The sequence below is a fragment of the Cygnus atratus genome, chromosome 5 (genome assembly GCF_013377495.2).
Source record: "Cygnus atratus isolate AKBS03 ecotype Queensland, Australia chromosome 5, CAtr_DNAZoo_HiC_assembly, whole genome shotgun sequence".
NCBI lineage: Eukaryota > Metazoa > Chordata > Aves > Anseriformes > Anatidae > Cygnus > Cygnus atratus.
Genome location: NC_066366.1, coordinates 62,723,311 through 62,743,583, shown reverse-complemented (window position 1 = coordinate 62,743,583; position 20,273 = coordinate 62,723,311). Strand labels below are relative to the sequence as shown.

At 61.4% G+C, this 20,273-nt stretch overlaps 1 protein-coding gene across 2 annotated transcripts; it reads left to right on the top strand.

Annotated features, from left to right (window-relative positions):
* Nucleotides 1-9,222: 9,222 nt before the first annotated feature.
* On the top strand, nt 9,223-17,603 carry FRMD6 (FERM domain containing 6). Of its 2 annotated transcripts, none has more exons than XM_035551379.2 (13): nt 9,223-9,388; nt 9,908-9,998; nt 10,101-10,180; nt 10,865-10,941; nt 11,488-11,674; nt 12,573-12,728; nt 13,235-13,300; nt 13,386-13,454; nt 13,561-13,735; nt 14,622-14,945; nt 15,046-15,177; nt 15,784-15,875; nt 15,981-17,603. In XM_035551379.2, the coding sequence occupies exons 1-13, from the start codon at nt 9,290-9,292 to the stop codon at nt 16,263-16,265; spliced, it is 1,833 nt and encodes a 610-aa protein (XP_035407272.1). In that variant the 5' UTR covers nt 9,223-9,289; the 3' UTR covers nt 16,266-17,603. The 2 variants fall into 2 exon arrangements, with proteins under 2 accessions (XP_035407272.1, XP_035407271.1); XM_035551378.2 differs by having other exon boundaries at nt 10,101-10,243.
* Nucleotides 17,604-20,273: the final 2,670 nt, after the last annotated feature.

Genomic DNA, 20,273 nt, shown 5'->3' with positions numbered 1-20,273 from the left:
GGCTGTTCTCTCCCACAGCCTCGCAGAGACGGCGGGGGCAGAGCCGGCCTCGCAGGTCAGCCCGAAAGATGCCTATAGACACTTAAAAGTGAGGAATAAATAACTACTCCCGAAACAAATCTCGCCATATGGCACTTCTGAGGAAGGAGCGCCGCGGAAGATGCTTTGCCGCTAATTTATGGCGCTGCTGCTGCTATTCCTGTCCCGGGTCACCGATGGAGCCCGGCCCCGTGTGCGCGTCGGCTGCCTTGCGGGCACGGGGCACCCCTTATGGGCACCCTTCGGCCGTCACAAAAGCGAGCCAGACCCAACCGTGGTCCTGCTGCCAGGATATTAGGGGAGGATTTCCTAGGAGCAGGATCTGGCCCTAATTCTGGCTTGGTTTGGCCCCTGAAGGCAGGCCTGGGGGGTCGGTGGCACGGCCGGGGGCTTGGAGCCCCAGGCACCGCACGCTGAGGGGTGGCAGCGGCTCCTCCACGGCTGGCTGGGGCTGTGGGAAAACCTGGGGGCTTTGGGGATTTTTTTTTTTGGGGGGTGGGGGGGTGGGGGGGAGATCGAGGCTTTTAGGGAAAGCTTTCTGGGGGCTCGTCCTCGGTGGCATAGCGGCGGCCCGGGCGGCACGAGCTGTTGAGGTGGGTGAGAGGTGGGAGATGTGATGGGGCACGGGCAGAGCCCGGGGCGTCTGCTCCCAAGGGGCTGCCTCGGGATGGAGCTGGGGGCCGCAGGGCTGGGTGCGGGGGGTGCTCGGCTCCCCCCGCAGAGGCCAGGCGAGTGCCGTGCCCAGGCGATGCCGGCGGCCCCGGGGGGATGCCCGGCTCCCTCCCGGCTCCCCCCCAAGGAGCTGCCCGCTCCCCGCGGCTGTCGGCTCCCCGCGGGCAGCTCAGCACCCTCAGGACCATCCCTGGGTCCCCTCCCCGCTGTCCTCCGTCCCCTCCCGGCCCCGCTCCGTGTCCCCCCACCCCCCCCCCCACCCCCCCCGGGGCCACCCGCCGCCCCCCTGCCGGCCCCGGCCCCGCTCCGAGGCTGGAGGGAGGCGGCGCCGGTGGCGCTCGGGGCGGTGCGGCCCGGGAAGGGGCGGGGGCGGCGGGCTGGGCTGGGCACGGCTCGGCACGGCTCGGCACGGCTCGGCACGGCTCGGCACGGCTCGGCACGGCACGGCTCGGCTGGGCAGCGCGGTCCCCGGAGCCGCAGGTAGGTGCGCACCCGTGCGCCCCGCACCGCGCGCACGGCTCGGGCACGGCTCGGGGACGGCTCGGCTGGGCACGGCACGGCTCGGCACGGCTCGGCACGGTCGAACAGGCGCTCTCCCGGCCCACCCGCTGCGGCCCCGAGGGTGCCCCGGGTGGGCCCGGGCTGGCTTGGGGAGGCTTTGGGGCGGCGGGGGCCGGCGCGGCGGCTTGTTGCGCTTGGGGGCCGAGTTGGTGCCGGAGAGCTGCAAGTGGCTTCATTTTCCAGGAATGCGAGTCATTTCCTCTGGCCGGTCGCAGGGAGTTGAAATTTAACAGCGGCGGGGCTGCTCCGCCAACCCCCCGCCCGCCCCGCTCCGCTCCTCCGCCCGGCCCCCGGGACCCTTTGCTAGGGGCTGCGCTCGGCCCTGGGTTGCACTCACCCGTGGGACCCCTGCCCCTGGGTCACGCTCGCCCGTGGGCTGTGCTTGCCCGGGGGTCACCCGTGGGTCTCACCGCCAGGGAGTCTGTGAGGGCCATCTCCTGGGGGTCCTGTTGCCCAGGGGTCGTGGTCACCCGTGGGTCCCATCGCCCAGGGGTTGGGCTCACCCACGGGTCCCATCGCCCAGGGGTCCCATCGCCCAGGCGTCCCGCTCACCCACGGGTCCCGTCGCCCAGGGGTCCCAATCATCACCCGGTCCCCTCACCTCTGTGTCCCCTTGTCTGCGGGTTACACCTGCCCGTGGGATCCACCACCCATGGGTGCTGTTGCCTGTTGGTACCCTCACCACGGGGCCTCTCGGCCATGGACCCGCCTGCCTCTGGGTGCCACTCACCCGTGGGTGCCCCTGCCTGCGGGTGCCGTCACCCCAGGACCTGCTCAGCACCAGGTCAGTCCCACGGGAGGCTGCGTGGCCAGAGGGTCACTGGAGCGAGCGGGGCCACGGGGGTGCCGTGGCACGGAGCTGGCGGTGGCACCCAGCGCACCCGGTAGCGCCGCTGTGGCTCACCGCCGTGCTTCCCAGCGGGGATGTGAATCCCCATCCAAGTCGTGAGGATAAACCCATGCAGCTCCTTAACGAGGCCCTAAACGAGCTGGTGCCCCCGCAGGGACTAGCGTTCCCATGAGGAGTGCCTTTCCCTGCTGCAGGGCTGGGGCTGAGGGCTCCCGGCCGCTCCGTGTCACCCGTGTCCTTCGGCTCAGCGGTGCCACCGCCGCCTCGGGGACACCGTGGTGGCAGCGGGAGGGACGCGGCCGGGTGCCTTCGCCGTCATCTCGCAGTTCTGAATCAGCTTTTTTCTGCTCGTGGCTGATGCGTTTTCTGGTCATGAGGGTGTTTTTCGCTCGAAGCCAAGCTCAGCTTTTCCGGAAAGGTTACAGCCGCGCTGATTGCGCGCCGAGGGCTTCTGCTCTCCGCGGTTCCTGGGCTGCTTTGTGTTGGTGTTTTTCCACCAGGCTTGCTCGCACTCCCTAATTCTTAGATAGAGCATGGATTGATTTGGTCTCTGTTGCTTGAAAGCGACGTTGTTTCGTTTAAAACTCCGAGTCCCGAAGGCAGATTGGGATTTGGTTATAGGTTATAGGCTTTTTACTATCAGTTTGCAAAGGGGTTCTTTTTTTAAACTCGGTTTATTCAGGCTCTTTAAACCCAGAATCTGTAAGCAATTATTCCATTACATGAAAGTCAGTACACTGAAAAGGATTAATTCAGACCAGATGTAAAAATAAATGTGAATTTCAAATTAAGATGATGTCAGCTCCCTCCTGCTAAAAAAAAAGAAAATAAAAAAAAAAAAAAAAAAGAAAAGCAGCGCTGTGGACTCCAGATGGAATATACAAATTATGGTTGTGGTTAAAATATCTGCCTGGTTGTTAATTTAGTTTTATGCTTTTATTTATTTATTTTTTTTTGCCTCTCTGAAAAGCAGGCTTATGATGTTTTCCAAAGGCAGAAGGCTCTCCCCGCTGCTGCTGGGGAAGGGGAGCCGGGGAGGCGCAGCGCGGCTCCCCCAGCCCCGGCGCTTTTGGGGCCGCCCGGGGCGTTTCGGAGAGCGGAGGTGCCCGGCTGCTCGAGGAGACGGCGCTGCTCGCTCGTGGGCTGCCCAGCCAGGGCGGCTCCGCTCTTCCTCTCCAGTCCTGAGGATCCAAAAAAATTAACTTTGGCTTCGTTTGCCCCAATCCGGAGCTGGAGGCAAAGGTGCCGCGAACTTCGGAGGGCGCAGATGGGGACCCGAAGGTTCAAGGCGCCGTCGTCTTGTGTTTCGGCGTGAAATGGAGCTGGGTTGGTGCGAAATGGAGCCGAGGGCTTGGTGCCTGGCATGCGTGGTCTTTGGGAAGCGATGCTGGGAGCCACCCGGTGGGGCTGAGCCGTGGGGAGCCCGCCGGCATCCCGTGGGGCTGTGCCTGGGTTCTGCACCCACCCCACGTGCTTTGCACCTCACTGCGGACCCGGGGCAGGGCAGCGCTTCCCCACGTGCGGTTTTGAACCCATCTCCTTCCCCTGGGAAATCACCCCTGTCCCGGGGCTACAATAAGTACGATCAAGGCTTTTTTTTTTTTGGCTCTTTCCACGTGCACCCGGAGCCATGCGTTCCCCGGAGCGGGGACTGGTTTGGGTGCTGAGCCCCAGCTGGGCCGTGGCGGCGCGGCTCCTGCCCGGGAGCACGGCCGTGGGATGGGGCTCCCAAAAGGGGCTTTTGCACAAAAATCTTCCGAGCCTTTCCAAAAGCCCTTTCCCTGGGAAAGAGGACTTTGCCCGGGGTCAGGGCATCACGCAGGCAGGAGGCTGCCGTGGAGTTGATGTTATTTTTTTTAATAGGGGCTTTCATGGTTTGGAAATGTCTCTTTCCGGCGCGGGGAGGCCAAGCCGGCTGCGGGGAGGTTGAGCTGCTCCTTACGGCTGCCTTGTGGTTGGAGAGCAGATCCTGCAGCCAAACCCAGGGCCAAACCCCCGAGGATTTACGGATGCTGCTCGGGCTAACCCCATGGACGGAGAGGGCAGCGCTGCTTCCCGTCCGCGGGCATCCTTCGGGGCAACTGCTGCCATCCTGGGACCCGTGCACCAAGACATCCTGCCGTGGGGCTGGGGGACGTTTCACAAAGCCCCGGAAAGCGTGGGGAGGGCTGTAACGGGATGAAAGCACTGCGCAGGGGCGCGGGGTGCCTGCGCCGGGGTCCCGGCTGGCCGGGGCGCACAAAGCCCCGTCTGTTCCCCTGCCTCTCCTCGAATAACCCGCAGCGAGCAGAGCAGCGCCGCGTCTCCTCCTCCTCCTCCTCCCAGCGCTGCCGCGGGGGATAATTGCTTCCAGCCGTGTGCCAGCCGGCCTCCAGCCGGCCTCCAGCCCGCCTCGCGCCCTGCGCCCCCTCTCCAGCCTCCTTCTCGGAGGCCGGCGGTCTGAGCGGCTCGCGGTGCGATTTTGGGCACCGCCGTGGGATGGGGATGGTGGCGGCTGGGCAAAGCCCGGCTTTGGGAGGCTGGAAGGAGGCTGAAAAATAAATGAAACGAAGCCCAGCCGCCCCAGTTTGATGCTACAGGAGGGAGTGCTGCTTCCCCGGGCCCCGTCCCAGCGCCGGCGGGGAGGCGTGGGCTGCGTGGCCATCCTGCCCTGCCCCGCGTGGGGGCATCTCCTCGTTTCCAGCCCTCCCAAACTGGGCAGAGCTGCGGGATGCTGGTGGGGCCGGATGCGTGCGTGCAGCCCCGGCCGTGTCCCTGGTGAGCTGTCCCGACGGATCATCGCCGCTGGCTTCCTTCAGGGCTCGGACATCTGCAGCGGCCCCGGGGGGGGCCATGGATAGAGCCCCCCCCCGACCCGGCGGTGCTGCACCTGGGAGCTCTCGGCAGACGTTGCTTTAATCCCAGAGGCCGGTGGTGAAGTTTTCCAGAAGGAAATAAAATGGAAGGGGCTGGTTCATGAAGCAGGAAAGGAAAACAGAGAAGATAAAAAGCAGGAGCTGGCGGCCGGTGCCTGCTGAGATCCGTCTCCTGAGTGCCTCTGCTGCTGGTTTAGTTTTTAGTGCACCGAGCCCAAAGGAAGGCAGCGAAGGCAGGAGGAATTGCTGTGCCACGTACGGGCAACACACAGCTGGAAAACTCCGTGCTTCCAGGCTGGATTCGACATTTTGCATGGCAGAGGGCAGGGCGGGGGGAGCAATTTCCCGAGCCCCCGGCGCGGTGTCGTGTCCCGCGGGGCTTGGCCCCGGCTGCAGACGCAGAGCGTCCCCCTTTTGGGACGGTGCCCGTGTCCCAGCCCTTGGTGGCCATCCCCGGGTGTCCCCAGCGCTGCTGCACGCCGGTGGCCGCGGGGACCCCGGTGTCCTTTGGGTGCAGCTCCCGCTGCCCCGGCCGAGTCCCCAGCATCCCAACTGCTTTGTGGGGGATGAAGTAATGGAATATTTATAACCCGGTCCTTTTTCCCAGTGCAGGTCTCTTTCATCTGCCTCTGTTCATTATGAGGAAACTGTTGAGTTCATGAAGAATTGGAGACAATTTTAATTACGGGGTGACCGCAAGCGTGAATTAATCTAGCTTTTGGGTTAGTAGAAGCTGCGCTAAGTGACAGCCTTAAAACTTGTAATAACAGCTTGCGCATACCTGCGCCCTGTGATGTGGGGTAAAACCGACTCTAAACTCTTCCAAACAAGAAATTCCTGCCCCGTGAATTCATCTTCCCATCCAGCTCTGCACTTTGTTCTGCCTTTCCTCTCCCTGCGCCGATCAACCCTTGCATAATCCCTTAATGTGCTGCTATTGTGGCTCGGGAGCGCCGAAACAAAAGCCGGGGACCGGCGGCCGGGTTGGACGGCTGATAGCACAGAATTTACAAAAAAAAAAAAAAAAGGAAATTGGTCAAATATAAACGTGACAGGGCTCGAGGGATGCGCTGCGTTAAGGGATGCGCTTTCAGCGTGTGCCTCGTGCCGTGCTGCTGCTCCCCGCTTTGGTGGCAGCAGGAGGGACTCGCCGGTGACAAGTGCCACCCGCCAGCACCGTGACATCCATCCTCGGGCATCCCCGGAGCCGAAATGTCACAAACCGAGACCCGGCCACGTCCTCTGGATCCGATCGCGTGCGCTGCCGGGGGGGGGAGATGCTGCACATGCAAAGCAGCCTCGTTTCGCATGGAAAAGAGTTGTGTGCCGGCTTCTTCTGAAGGAAAAACCCACCTCGGCCACGAAGTTCAGGCTATGTAAATCCCCGGCGCTGGAACGGGACCAGAATTTCTGTTGGCTGTGAGAGCCTGCCAAGCTGCTCCTCTGCCGCCGCCCGAGCCTTCGCGTGCCCGCAGCCGTGCGTGCAGGACCCGCGCTGGTCCAACGCCGCGCGTGCCCGGGCAGCAGGGATGTTGGGAGCTGCTTTTCCGAGGTTTATTGCACAATGTTTTCTTTCCAGCTCAGCTTTGTAAAAGCATTCGTCCCGCGGCACCGGCGTGAGCCAGGGAGATGCTCTTGCAAGCACAACAGGTCGAGGAATTTTCTCCCTGCCCCCCGGAGTGATGGAGCGCAAGGAGGCTGATGAGGTGTCTGCAGTGCCTTCCCATGACGTTTTAATGCTTTTTGCCCAAGCTCCCTTTAGCAGGAAAAACACCAATTCTTGCTGTGCCATGGCCGGGAGAGCCACATGTGCCGGCACCACGGGGCCACTCCATGCCCAAACCCTCCGTCCTCCGTGGGTTTTAGAGCTTCGTGGGCACCAGCACCACTTCGCTCTACCACACCTTGCAAAATTGCACGTGGGGAAGGTTTGCTGGGGGTCTCTGCATGCACCAGGGGCAGCTCTTGATGGAAAATTGCAGGATCCGAGCAGAGCTCCCTTGCTGCAATCTCTTCTTGCCGTTCCCAGCCCGGAGCCATGCGTGTTCGGGGCTCGTGTCAGCGCTTGTTTGGGCACACGGGGAGAAAAATACCTGTTCGCTGGGAATTTTAGCATCAACCACAGGCAGAGTTTGCCCCCGGCTCACGGTTAGCCAACAGCAGCACTTACCGGGTTATTTTCCTTTTTTTAAACCTTTCCACCCAGCACTGGCGGGTATTTTTGGGGAGGCAGCCGAGCGCAGCGCCCAGCCCGCGGCTGTCTCGGCGCGCCGGAGCAGCAGCAGCAGCAGCTCGCCGGCGGCAGCACGGGCTCCGGCTGCCGGGGAATGCAAGCTGACCTCGTGGGAAGGAGCAGCAGATGCCCCAAAATAATGCACCTGGCTCTGGTGGGGACGGCTCGCCCGAGAAGGGCTCGGGATGCCCGGTGGCTGCCTCTCACCCAGCTTGCGGACACCCAGGGGAAGCTCTGGCAGCCGGGGGGGTTCATAAAGCTGCCCTGACACGAGGCGACAGCGTTCAGCAGGAGGATCTGGAGCGTTTCCTCTACAAACACAGAACAGCACATTTTTTTCCTCCAGCGTTTTGCCTGCTCTCGCAGGTAGTGCCCGGCAGGGCGAGGAGTAAATGTATGGCCTGGCGTCGCTCCCGGGGCACGGGTGGTTTTGCCAGGGCCCCGAAGACGTGGTTTCATTTCCAGGAGCAATTCGGGCTTCTTCCGCGGGGCCGGGCCGGGTGCCAGCAGCCCGGCTGGAGGAAGGACCCGGTTATTTCTACCCACAAAGTCAAGGATATTCTGTGCTATGGTTGGAGCCCCTCGGGCTGCAGCAGGAGGATGCTCAGGGGCTGTGGGGCACCTGTGGGTGGCAGCGGGGTGCAGAGGGCGCTGGTACCGTGCAGCACCTGGCCCTGGGACATGGTGCCCTCCCCTCTGTTGGGGACGCTCACCAAATACCTTCAGCCCCGTTTCGTTCCCTGCTGTGATTTTTAATGAACCCTGAAACCAGCCTGGCTGCTGGGCTGCTTGCTCCGAGTCGGGATCGAGCACGTCTGGGCACGGTCACGGTGCGCAGATGCAGCGCACGGACGTAGTGCACGGCGCAAGGCATGGAGGCAGTGGCACGGGTGCAGTGCACAGCCACAACGCGTGGTCACGATGCACGTGTGCGATGCACGGCCCCGATGCACGGCTGTGGTGCACATATTTAATGCACGGCCACGTTGCACAGCCGCACAATGCCTCGGTGGTTCCAGCCCAGCGCGGCAGGAGAGCTTCACCTCTGGGTTTCCCAACTCGTGCTAACCGCCGGTAACCACCTAACGCCAAGTCACCTCGGGGCACTTTTTCCTCTGCTCTAAAAATCTCCAAGTGAAACTGTTTTGGAAGCCAAGCGTGTTTTCATTTAGACCAAAGCTAATACTTGGTGAAGAGGGAGACGCTGTCGTGTCCTCGGTGCCAGCACAGAGCTGCTGGTTAGGAAAAAGAGTGAGCTAGTTTGGATTTTAAAGATCCTTGCTCATTGTTCCATGCGGGCGTTTGTGTCCCTGGGGACAGCTATGGGATAAAGAGTGCTTAAGGAATATTCGCCCTTGAAAACAGGATAAAACCCAGTTGCCTGTGGTTGGTGCTGGGACGGGTTTGCCTTGGCCCCGGTCCCGACTCAGGCGAAAGCAGGGAAATGGCAGGGGCCGGGCGGGCAGGGGGCGAGGGCTGGTGGCTGCCCCGTGCATCCCGTGGGGCTCGGTTTGTCTGAACCCTGCAAGAAGTCGGGGCAGCGCTGGAGGGGCATGGGACTGCTGGGGGGGCGCAGGTCCTGAATTGGACCCCACCGACCTGGGGCTTTCCGCAGCTCGCAGCAAAACCTCCTGCGAGGCAGCGCCGCTGCGGACCAGCCTGGTTTGTTCCCAGCACAAAGACTTTTTTATGATCGCTGCGATGCCGGGAAAGCCTCTTCTGAGGTTTTTCTGAAACTGTAGCCGGGAGAAGAAAACCGCTGCTTCAGGCTTTTTGGGCTGGGCTGCGATCCCACGCTGCCCGAACCACGGCGGGGCACGCTCGGGCGCTTCGGGTGTCCCCTGCCACCCCTTGGGGGGGGGGGGACAACGGCATCACAGGGGGGGTACAACTGTGGGGGGCTCCTGGGGGGCTCATTATAAGCCATGGGACAGGGAATTCGGTGCAGGGCTCATCAACCCCCTGTCCCGCAGGGATGGCGCCCGCGGGGACCGAGGCCGCCCCGGCCCGCCGGTGAGGTGCCCGCCGCCCGCCCCCAGCCCCAGCCCGGCCGCGCGGCGAGGGAGAGCCCGGCCCACGATGAACAAGCTGCCCTTCCACAACAACCGAGTCATGCAGGACCGCCGCAGCGTGTGCATCTTCCTCCCCAACGACGACTCCCTCAACATCATCATCAACGTAAGGCGGCGGCGGATCGGGGGCGCGCGGCGGACCCCCCTGTTCCCGTTGAGCACGGCCGTTGGCATCGCCCCGCGCCTCTCTTGCCAGCTCTCATCTTGCTTCTGCTTCTAATTTTGACCCCCCGCCCTCTCCTTGCTGCAGAAACCCCCACAGGTTGTTCCCCTTGAAGGGTGCATCAGTGCTTTACGCTCTCCTGCTTCTTCTTCGTTCAGTTTGCTGCTTGCTGAGATTTTCGTTGGGTACTGGACGTGAAATTCCCACACTTTGCTTATTTTTTTTATTCAACGCTACCCAATATTCCATTGTCTGCCCCCAAACCAGGTTGGTTGCAGTGCGTTCTGCACCACCTGCGGTCAAGCTGCCCCAGCTGCGCGTCCCACATATTTTGGGGGATTTTGTCCCCATGCAAAAACGAGACCCAGACCCCCGGTGACCATGCCTGGGGACACGGCAGGGTTTCGATGCCGTCGGCCAGGCTAGGTGCCCGTGCGACGGGGCTTGTGCGTGCATCTGCAGGTGAAGATCTTGTGCCACGAGCTGCTCGTGCAGGTGTGCGACCTCCTGAGGCTGAAGGACTGCCACCTCTTCGGGCTCAGCGTCATCCAGAGTAAGTCTGGGGCTCGCCCGCCGGTGCCGGTGGCCGGTCCTGCCGGAGCCGTCCGGGCACGAGCGGGACGTGCCGGCCACGCTCACCCCTCTCCCCCCGCAGACAATGAGCACGTGTACATGGACCTGGCCCAGAAACTCTACAAGTACTGCCCCAAGGAGTGGAAGAAGGAGGCCAGCAAGGTCAGCGGTGAGGTGTTGCATGGAGAGATGACGGCACTAAGGCCACCTCTGTCCCCGGCGCAGGTCACTGTCCCTGCGCAGCTGGTGGGGGGGGGGGGGGGGGGCGGGTTGTAAACGCGCTGTGGGGGGGGATGAGTGTGCAAACCCTGAGAGTGCTTGGTGGCTGTCACCCCCGTGCCACCACGTGCCCCAGCTGGGGACCTGTCCTCCACATGAATTTTTTCCCCGGTGATTTTTTTCCTCCCTCATTTCCCTATATTTCAGCAGAATCTCAGCTTCCGTCCAGTTTTTAAAATCAAGCATTCTTTTTTTATCCTTTCTTTTTTTCCTTTTCCCAAAGCACCTTTATAATTATTTTCAATGCAGCCTGCACAGGGAGCTTGGTGTGAAGGCTCCTGTGCTGCTGCTGGGACTGGCGAAGGGACAGAGAGGGATGGAAGAGGGACATCAGCACGGGGGACGGTAGCTGCAGACCCACTGAGGGTCTTGAACCCAACCTCCACCTTCTTTAAATCCAAATCCCCTTCATTTTTTTGAGATAAGGCAGATTTGGGGAGGAAAAGTGGTGGTGGGGAAGGGAATTGCCAAGACAGACCTTGCGCTGGGGGTGTCGGTGCGGGGACCGGGGTTCACAGTGTGACAGCGGGATCCCCGCAGGAGCCCCGAATGCCTTCTGTGTTTCAGGGGATCGACCAGTTCGGCCCCCCCATGATCATCCACTTCCGAGTGCAGTACTACGTGGAGAACGGCAGGCTGATAAGGTGAGGGGTGGGTGCCCCGTGATAACCACGTGTGGGGCTCGTGGCGCTCGGGGCTGTGTCTGGGCAGTGCCAAAATGCTGAAAAAAAAAAAAAGGAGATTTTTGTGAAAGTAACCCGAAATAGCGTGTCTTCATTCAGAAGTGTTCAGGCACCCAGAGCTCGCCCCTTTTTGCTGTCCCTGTCCCTATGTGTTTGTGTGACAAGGGACCCCGTGCTGCAAACCTCCCTGCAGGGACTATCAGGGACGCTTTTCCCCCTCAGTGATGAAGGAGCCATTTTGGGGGCTGGGGACATCAGATTTAGGATTTTGTCACTCGCCAGAAGGACAGAAGGGAGCTTGATGTGTTCTTTCAGAAAAAAAAAAAAAAAAAAACAAACATTTGCAGGGCCTAAAGCGTCTCCGGGATGTGTTGGGACACGGTGGCCGCGCGGAGGTGCTCTGGTGGGGTTAATTTCCCGGCTGCGAACTGGGTGCTGCAGGGGGTGGCTGCGATGTCGTGCTGCCGTGGGACCCCAGCACCCCCCAAATCCTCTCGTCCCCTGCAGCGACCGGACGGCGCGGTACTACTACTACTGGCACCTGCGGAAGCAGGTGCTGCACTCGCAGTGCGTGCTGCGCGAGGAGGCCTACTTCCTGCTCACCGCCTTCGCCCTGCAGGCCGACCTGGGCGACTTCAAGCGCAACAAGCACTACGGGAAGTACTTCGAGCCCGAAGCCTATTTCCCCGCCTGGGTAAGCCTGCTGCTGCCTGCTGCAAGGATATCCCATGGCTGCGGCGTCTCCTGCCCGCTCTCCCTGCTGGTCCTGTGCTGCTCGGGGTTTGTTTCAGGAGAAGGGGCGATGCTGCTGCCTCCTCAGCTCCGGCCTTGTCCTGGTTATTAATAACCAGTGACAACTGCGGGGCTGCAAATAGCTGTTGGGGTCAGCGTGGTTGTGCCACAGACAGGGATTTTCCTGTGTTTGCTATGAGGATGCTCGCTACGGGGGGCTTCCCCTCGCGCCGCGTCGCCCGGCCACCCTCACGTGCCCCCCGCGGGCTCTGCAGCCCCTGGGTGCTGCTGTCCCCGTGCACAGCCCCCCCATCTGGGACCCCCTGTCAGCAGGGACATTGCTCGCTGCTTGGCACCAGGCTGGGCAGGGTGTCCCCAGAAAAGCCTGGCTGTGACCAGACTACTAACTATTGGCATTGAAGTGCAGCGAGGGGCAATGCGTGTGGTGTGCTGACACCAAAAAGCTGAGCCTCCCCCCAGGGCATCCCGCAGCCAGGACTGCCCAGGACACTGGGACGGCAGGATGAATAAATCATAGAATCATAGAATATCATATAAAACATGTAGGCACTGCTGCCCGCTTTGATTGATGACATATTTCTTGGGTTTGCCCCATATCTACCAATTTCCCTGTTTTTCGTACATGCTGGGGAAAAGTGACGGCCCCATGTCCCTGCCCAGTGGGAAACCCTACAAGGAGGAATGGGTGGCCCCTGTATTTATTCCATTTGTGCCACCAGAAGTTGAGCACTACGGGGATGGGGGCTTGCAAGTCTCTAAAATGGAAGGCATTGCTTTGGTTTTCCTTTTCCCTTGGACTCGCCCGTGCTCCCCTCGACAACCTTCTCATCTTCAAACAGGTGGTGGCCAAGAGGGGCCGGGACTACATCCTGAAGCATGTCCCCAACATGCACAAGGACCAGTTCGCTCTGACGGCCTCCGAGGCCCACCTCAAGTACATCAAGGAGGCCGTGCGGCTGGACGACGTGGCCGTGCACTACTACAGGCTGTACAAGGTGAGAGCCCCCGCTTGCGGCAGCCCTAAATTAAGGAGGAGAAGTTTGTCTTTGGGAGTGTGGGGAATGGCAAGTATGGAAAGTGTCTGAGCATGGCAAGGAGGCACATCGTTCAAAAGGGCTGGAAAAATGATTAAAATACCTTTTTTCCAGCCCTTCATGCCCTGCAGGGAGATAGATGTGCATGGCTGAGCTGTGGCCACACATGTGGCCACTGTCACCTGCTCGGTGCTGGTGCTGGTTGTGCTCAGGCACACAAGTGCCCCAGCCTTCTTTCTGAAGATCTTTCAAAGTTTCCTGAGGTTAAGCTGCTCTGCCAGGCGTTTGGCATTTTGAGGGAGGAGAGGTGGCACTGGCTAGGAGGATGCAACCCGCAGTGACATGTGTGCCACTGATGGCTCAGGCCTGGCGCCCAGCACCCGCTGCAGAGGCGGACACCTGGCTGCAGATCTACACACTTCAAGATGCAAATCATGTATTTAAAAACATCTCATTTCTCCCCCCAGGACAAGAGGGAGGTGGAAGCCTCTCTGACGCTGGGGCTGACCACACGGGGCATTCAGATCTTCCAGGTACGGAGCTGGGCAGCGCCCAGGGCTGGGCTCCATCCCCACGGGCTGCCCGTGCCCGTGTCCTCAGCTTTGCCTCTTGTTGCAGAACCTCGACGAGGAAAAGCAGCTGCTCTACGACTTCCCCTGGACAAACGTGGGCAAACTGGTGTTCGTGGTGAGTGCGGGGCCGTGGGCCTGCCAGGCTGGGTCATTGTGGGGAGCTCCTGCCAGGCACAGGGGGCTGCTGCCGCCCCCTCTGAGGTTCCCCTGCTCGTGCACAGGGCAAGAAGTTTGAGATCCTTCCCGACGGGCTGCCCTCGGCCAGGAAGCTCATCTACTACACGGGCTGCCCGCTGCGCTCCCGCCACCTCCTGCAGCTGCTCAGCAGCAGCCACCGGCTCTACATGAACCTGCAGCCCGTGCTGCGGCAGGTCCGCAAGCTGGAGGAGAACGAGGGTAGGTGCTGGGGGGCTCCCCTCCAAACCCTGCCCGTGCCGGGCTTGCTCCCTGGCCTGGGGATGGAGCTGCCCCCATGGGTCCCCTTGATGGTGTGTCAGCACGTCCTGGTCCTGGTCCAGAGCCAGGCTGGGGATGGCCAAAAATCCTCTCCCAGCTGGGTGGGTGCCCGCAGACACCCCTGGGCTGCTGAGGGATGGGTGCGAGCCTGCTGTGCTCCCCAAGGGCCCAGTTCCTCCCAGTGCCTCAGCACAGCGCTTCCCAGTGCCCCGTGTCCCTTCCCCAAGCTCATAAGACCCTCATGGAAGCATACAATCCTCTTCTTCCTCTTCCTGTTCTTCCCCATTTTCTTCCTTCTCTTATTCCTCCTCCTCCTCCTCCTCCTCCTCCTCCTCCTCCTCCTTCTCCTTCTCCTTCTCCTTCTCTTTCTTCTCCTTCTCTTCCTTCTTTTTCTTTCTTTCTTCTTCCCCTTCCTCCTTCTCCTCTTCCCCTTCCCCTTCCTCCTCTCCATCTTCCTCCTCCTCCTCCTCTTCTTCCTCCTTCTCTTCTGTTTCCTCCTCTTCCTTCTCCTTCTCTTTCTTCTTCCCCTTCCTCCTCTCCATCTTCCTCCTCCTCCTCCTCCTCTTCCTCCTTCTCCTTTTTATTCTCTTCCTCTTCTCCCTCCTCCTCTTCATCTTCTTTCTCTTCCTCTGCTGGAGGGAGAGCCCAGCACAGAGCCCAGCAGCTTCAAAGCTCCTCACCCGCCTCCCCCAGTCCCCAAGTTCCACCCGACGGGGCTGGCTCCTGTCGTGCCACCCGTCTGGGTTTGGGTTTGGCATCCCGGGGGGCCTGGAGGTGCCCTGGGGGGTGCAGGGTGCTGCATGCCATCGTGCCACTGCCCTCGCAGAGAAGAAGCAGTACCGCGAGTCCTACATCAGCGACACCCTGGACCTGGACATGGAGCAGCTGGAGAAGCGCTCGCGGGCCAGCGGCAGCAGCGCCGGCAGCATCCGGCACAAGCGCCTGTCGCGGCACTCCACCGCCAGCCACAGCAGCTCCCACACCTCGGGCATCGAGGCCGACCCCAAACCCCGCGAGATGGGGCCCGAGGACGCCGGCGTCCACCGCAAGCTGAAGACCTGCAGCTCCATGACCAGCCACGGCAGCTCCCACACCTCCGGGGTGGAGAGCGGGGGCAAGGACCGCCTGGAGGAGGACTCCCAGGATGACGGTGAGAGAGCCTGGCTCGGGTGCCCAAGGGCTCGGAGGGTGCTCCCGAGGGGCTCCTCGCTCACCCGTCCCCATCCTTCCCCCCCCCCCCCCCCGAGCAGAGATAGAGATGCTGGTGGACGACCCCCGGGAGCTGGAGCAGGCGGGCGAGCTGGCGCTGGAGGTGAGCCCCGACATGTGCGTCTACATCACCGAGGACATGCTGCTGTCGCGCAAGTTCAACGGGCACTCAGGTAACGCCTGAAGCTGGCAGGTTTGGGGCTGCCCCCTCCTCCCCTGCGGTTCCTCTTCCACGGTGCGCGTTCGCCTTGGTGTGGGGCAGAGTGAAATTAGCCCGAGCGTCCCCCTGGGAAATCTGGTGTGCCCGGCGAGTGGACGGGAAGGTGGAGCACGTGCAGCCTGGTGAAAATGTGGAAAACCTTGGAACGATGCGGGTTTTCCTTGGAGGAGGGTTTTCTTTAACTTCTTGGGGGGTGCACGTGGAAATGAAGCACAAACCCGTGCAGCAAGCCCCTGTGACAGCGGGCAGGGGATGGCAGGATTCTTTTGGGGACACCGGGAACGAGGGCAGCTATGCCCCGGCCGGAGCCACCTGCAGGCGTTGGGAGTAATTTCGGCTTCGGATGCCATTTTGGTGCCAATTTGGGATGGTTTGTAGGTGATTCCAGCTGCAAGCAGAGCCCTGGGGGTGCCATCCAGCTGGGGGTGCCATCCAGCTGGGGGTGCCATCCAGCTGGGGGTGCCTTCTACCCCAGAGCAATGGGGTGGGCACCCCAAGAGAGCCGCGAGGCCGTGAGATAACCTTCGCGCCCTCCTCTTCCTCTCTCTCCCCCGCGCAGGGCTGATCGTAAAGGAGCTCAGCTCCTCCACCTCCAGCTCCTCGGAGACGGTGGTGAAGCTGCGGGGGCAGAGCACGGACTCCTTACCCCAGGTACGTGCCACCAGCGGGCTCCTCGCCCCCCGGCCCTGCTCCCGGGGAGGTTCGGGTCTCCCCTCCCCGAGGACCCCGGCTCCTGACGCCCTTTCCCTTGCCCAGACGGCGTGCAGGAAACCCAAGACCTCGACGGACCGGCACAGCCTGAGCCTGGACGACATCCGGCTCTACCAGAAGGACTTCTTGCAGCTGGCCGACCTGTGCCAGGACACGGCGCAGAGCTACACCTTCGGCTGCGGCCACGGCCTCGCCGAGGACGGCCTCTACTGCCACGGCTGCCTGGCCCAGCAGTGCATCAACATCCAGGAGGGCTTCCCCGTCAAACGAACCAGCAAATACTTCTCGCTGGACCTCACCCACGACGAAGTCCCGGAGTTTGTCGTCTGAGCGCCGCGGGGCCAGGACTGGCTGCTGTCCCCCCACACACACACACACCGGGGTGTGGGGGGTCTCGGCCCCGCCGCCCCCCAGCGCCGCCTCCCCGGCCTCTCCCCGCCGCCGAGTGAGGCCGTGCTCGGGGGGGACGGCTCCGTGGAGGGGCAGGAGGGACGGAGACCGTGGGGCACGGCGGGGTGACGCCGGCGGTCCCCCCCCCGGCAGCCTTTTGCCTCTGGGAATGGTTTGTGCGAAGCGCAAAGTCCTCTTTCGCCTCGGAGAAGCACAGCTCGCTTGGCCGGGCGGAAACCAGCCCGTATTTCCTCAGTGCCTCGGGGCAAATTTTGGTTTTCTCCCCTCCCGGCCCCTTCCCTTCACGCCGCCGCTGGCTCCTGCGGTGGCTCGGTGGCTGCGGCGAGAAGATGCTGGAAAGGAAACACCGGATTGCTGCGCCCAAGCCAAGCCAAAGAGATGTAAATCCCCTCCAGGCCAGTATGGGAAGCGAGAATGAAGCAATAAGTAGCCGGGGATGTCCGCGCTCGGGGAAGGGAGGGGAGGAAGGCGTTAGCAGGTTGCTGCCGAGGCAGCGCCTGAACCCAGATCTTCCAAAAACGCGCTGGAGCTCGGTCCCGGTCCTGCTGGGGGACGCAGGGCGAGCAGGGGCTTCAGGCCTTCACGGAGCTTTATTTAAAAAAAGAAAAAAAAAAAAAGAAACCAAAAATACCGCACCCAAGAAATCCCAAAGGAAAGGAGAATGGAAAAGGATAGGTCACCTGTAACGACACTGCAATAATGCTTCCCAACCTTTAAATATATAGAAATCACATATATAAATATATCAAAGTATGTATGTTTATATATGTCTGGATCTTATAGACCCATTTTCAGTTTATTTCTGCGCTGAAATGCCTTTTATACAAAGGATACGCCTTTCTTCAACAAAGCATATAGACAATCATTTTTTTTTTCCAAGCACTAAGGTGAGCAAATAGACTTTCCTAGCGAGAAGCACGTGTATGCAGCCACGGTGGGAGCGTGGCTTTTCCCGGCGTGGTCTCAGCTCTGTTTTAACAAGGCTTTTCGTGTGTCCTTCGGTCTTTTACGGTTCGAAAGGTTCTGCCAAAGGACGGTGGCGACGTGCTGGAAAAACGCATGTGTTTTTTCTGAGCATGTCCCCGGGAAGGTGTAACGCTGCCCGGCGGTACCAGAGGGGAAAGCATCACGGCAGCACGTCCTCACAGCACAATGCCTTCTCAGCCGGTATTTTTGATTAGAGTTCAGCCATCGACAGCCAAAGTTTTACCCTATTTTGATATTACCGCCTTTTTTTTTAACTGGAAACTTTTCTTAAAAAAAAAAAATAATATTTTATAAATAAGCACAATCTTATTTTTCTAAGAAACGTTGGGAGGGGGGGATCAGTACCAAAAAAAAAGTGGAGCGGAGCTGTCGGCACAGTGCGAGAAAATCGGGGTTATTGCGACGGGGGAGCTGGGTGGGAGCGGTGGGCACGGTGGGGCTGATGTGCGTCATGGGAAAACGATGTAGGGATGCCAGCAGGAGGCTGGGGACCCCGTGGAAATCCCCCAGAAACCCACCCAAGGCAGTGGTGGGATGCTGCACGGGGGCTCAGGGCCCTGCTTTGGTTTTTGGGGACCTCGTAAACCACCCCAAAAGGCCGAGGGACGGCTCAGACACCACATCCCGGGCTGGGATGCTGGGGTTTGCTACAGACGGCCGCCATCCCCGGGTGGGTTGTGGTGTGCTGAGGGGATCGGGAAATCCCCCAAATTCATCCCTGGCCTCTCCCCCTTCCCTGGGAGGCTGCAGCACCCGCCCTGGGCGCTCACCCATGGCTCTGCCTAAAGAAACGCGCAAATAAGTGCTTGGTGCTGATCAGGGAGCGTGGGGGGGATAGTGGCAAGCTCGAGGCCTCGCTATTCCTTTCCCCACCTCGTCCCGCAGCCGAAACCGAAGCAGAGCAGCTGGGAGCTGGGCACGGAGCCCCAAAACCGAGCACGCAGCCCGGCACCGAGCGGGGTCGCTGGCAGCAGTGCAGGGCGAGAGGCCGGCGCGTGCCCGGGGGCTGCGGGATGCAGAGGTGCCGCGCGTGTCTGGGACCGCTGCGTGGGTCGGGGTGGGGTGGGACGGGGTGTCACGGGGTTGTCGGTGGCCTTCTGAGGTTGGTGCTGGTCCCTCGGCAGTACCGAGCTGTCTGCGTGCGCAAACTGAATAGTCCTTTCCGTGAAAGGATCCTCCTGTCAGGGCGACGTGAGAGCGGGTGACTGTGTTGCGAAAGCCAAACCCGAGTAAAACGGCCCCGAAACCCCAGCGCGACGTGGTTTTGTAACGAAGAGGTTTGTCGTGCGCCTTTTGCGGTACGGCTAGAGGTGACAATAAAGTTCCCCTTGTTTGCATCCCTTTGGCTCGTGGCGATTTGAGGCTTAAAGAAGTGACGGAAGGCGAAGGGACGGGGCGCACGAGAGGCAGGCGGGGGTCCCCAGCCCTGTCCCCAGCCCTGTCCCCTGCCCGCTGCTGGCAGCCAAGCGGTGGCATTTGCTGCCATCCTGTGGCCGCGTCCCCGTCCCCGTCCTGCGTGGGGTGCCCTGGTCCTGCAGGATGGGGCCGGGAGAAACGGCCGGGACAGCGGTGTGACAGCGTGGCCGTCCTCTGCTGTGGCACTGCCGGCACACCCCCGCCACCCCCTGCCCTGTGTGCTGCCTGCGCCCCAAATCCAGCGGGGTGAGTTGGCCGCTATTAGCACCCAAATCCCGATTTCCTGCAGAAGATGACAGTGACGATGACGGCGGTGATGAAGATGAGGTGCCCGTCGTCCCACGGGGACGCAGCATCGCTGGAATGCGTCTCCCAGCAGGTGCCACCACCCCGTGGCCAGGGATGTCACCACGTGCCGTGCCAACGCTGGGGGCAGCGGGGTACTGCCACCCACCTGGAGCCTGGGCACCCCTGGGACCCACACGAGAGCCTGCCCCGGGACAGGGACAGGGACGGGGACAGGGACAGGGACAGGGACAGGATGGGGCCAGGCAGTGCTCTGCGCCCCCAGCACGAGGACATCCCTGCCACCCCATCCCCGTGCTGGCACCCCTGGTGTCCGTGGCAGTGGGCTGCTGCGGTATGCGCTGCACCTTTTCCACGGGCTCCGAAAATAATTGTGTGTACCTGTGTAATTGTCCCCAGAAACAGCCCTTGGCCTCGGCGGGAATGTGCCCAGAGAAGGCGGCGGGTGGGCGCTGGTCGTTACAGGCTTTCCATGGCTACTTGCTGCCTGCTGCATTTCGGCGCAGCCTCGTGCAGGAGGGATGAACACGACGCAGTGCACGACATTTTTGGAGGGGTCCGCGTTGTTTGCTGCTAAGTATAGCCTCCAGATTCCATCGCTGGCCTATAAAAACCTACGTTTTCCTAAAACCAGATGCCGCATCTTTTCCTCTTTTTTTTTTTTCGCAGCACAGCAGGCGGCAGCCCCACGGCTGGGGCACAGCCAGCTCTCCCCTCCACGCAGGCTGTGCCCAGCAAGCGCTTTTCCGCAATCCCCCGCCATCCGAAGGCATCTGGGGGCTTTGGCCCCATGGAGGGGGCTTCGTCCCCGTGGAGGGGGGCTTTTATCCCCTTCATCTCCAGGGGAAGGGCTCTCCCAGCTCCCATCCCTCGCTGGCCTCTTCTTCGGGCCGCCCTCGTGTCCCCGGTGCCGGCAGCTGCCCGCTTGACAATTTCACAAGTTTTATCTTTCGCTGCGAGGCTGGAGTTCCGTCTCCAGTTGCTTCGCTTCCAGGCTTCGCATCTCCTGTCGTCGTTGCTGGCCGCCCGAGAGGCGGGCGAGGCGCGAGCTGCAGCGCGGCGGCGTGCGAGTGGCACCCCGCTGGAAGGAGCCACCGCGGCTCCCGCACGTACCGCGCCAAAGCGAGCGGGGCGACGTGGCACTGGTTACAATTAAAAGGCAGCCACTGGGAAGAGGGGATTCAAGGGAGAAAAAAAAATCCCATCAAATACCAGGAT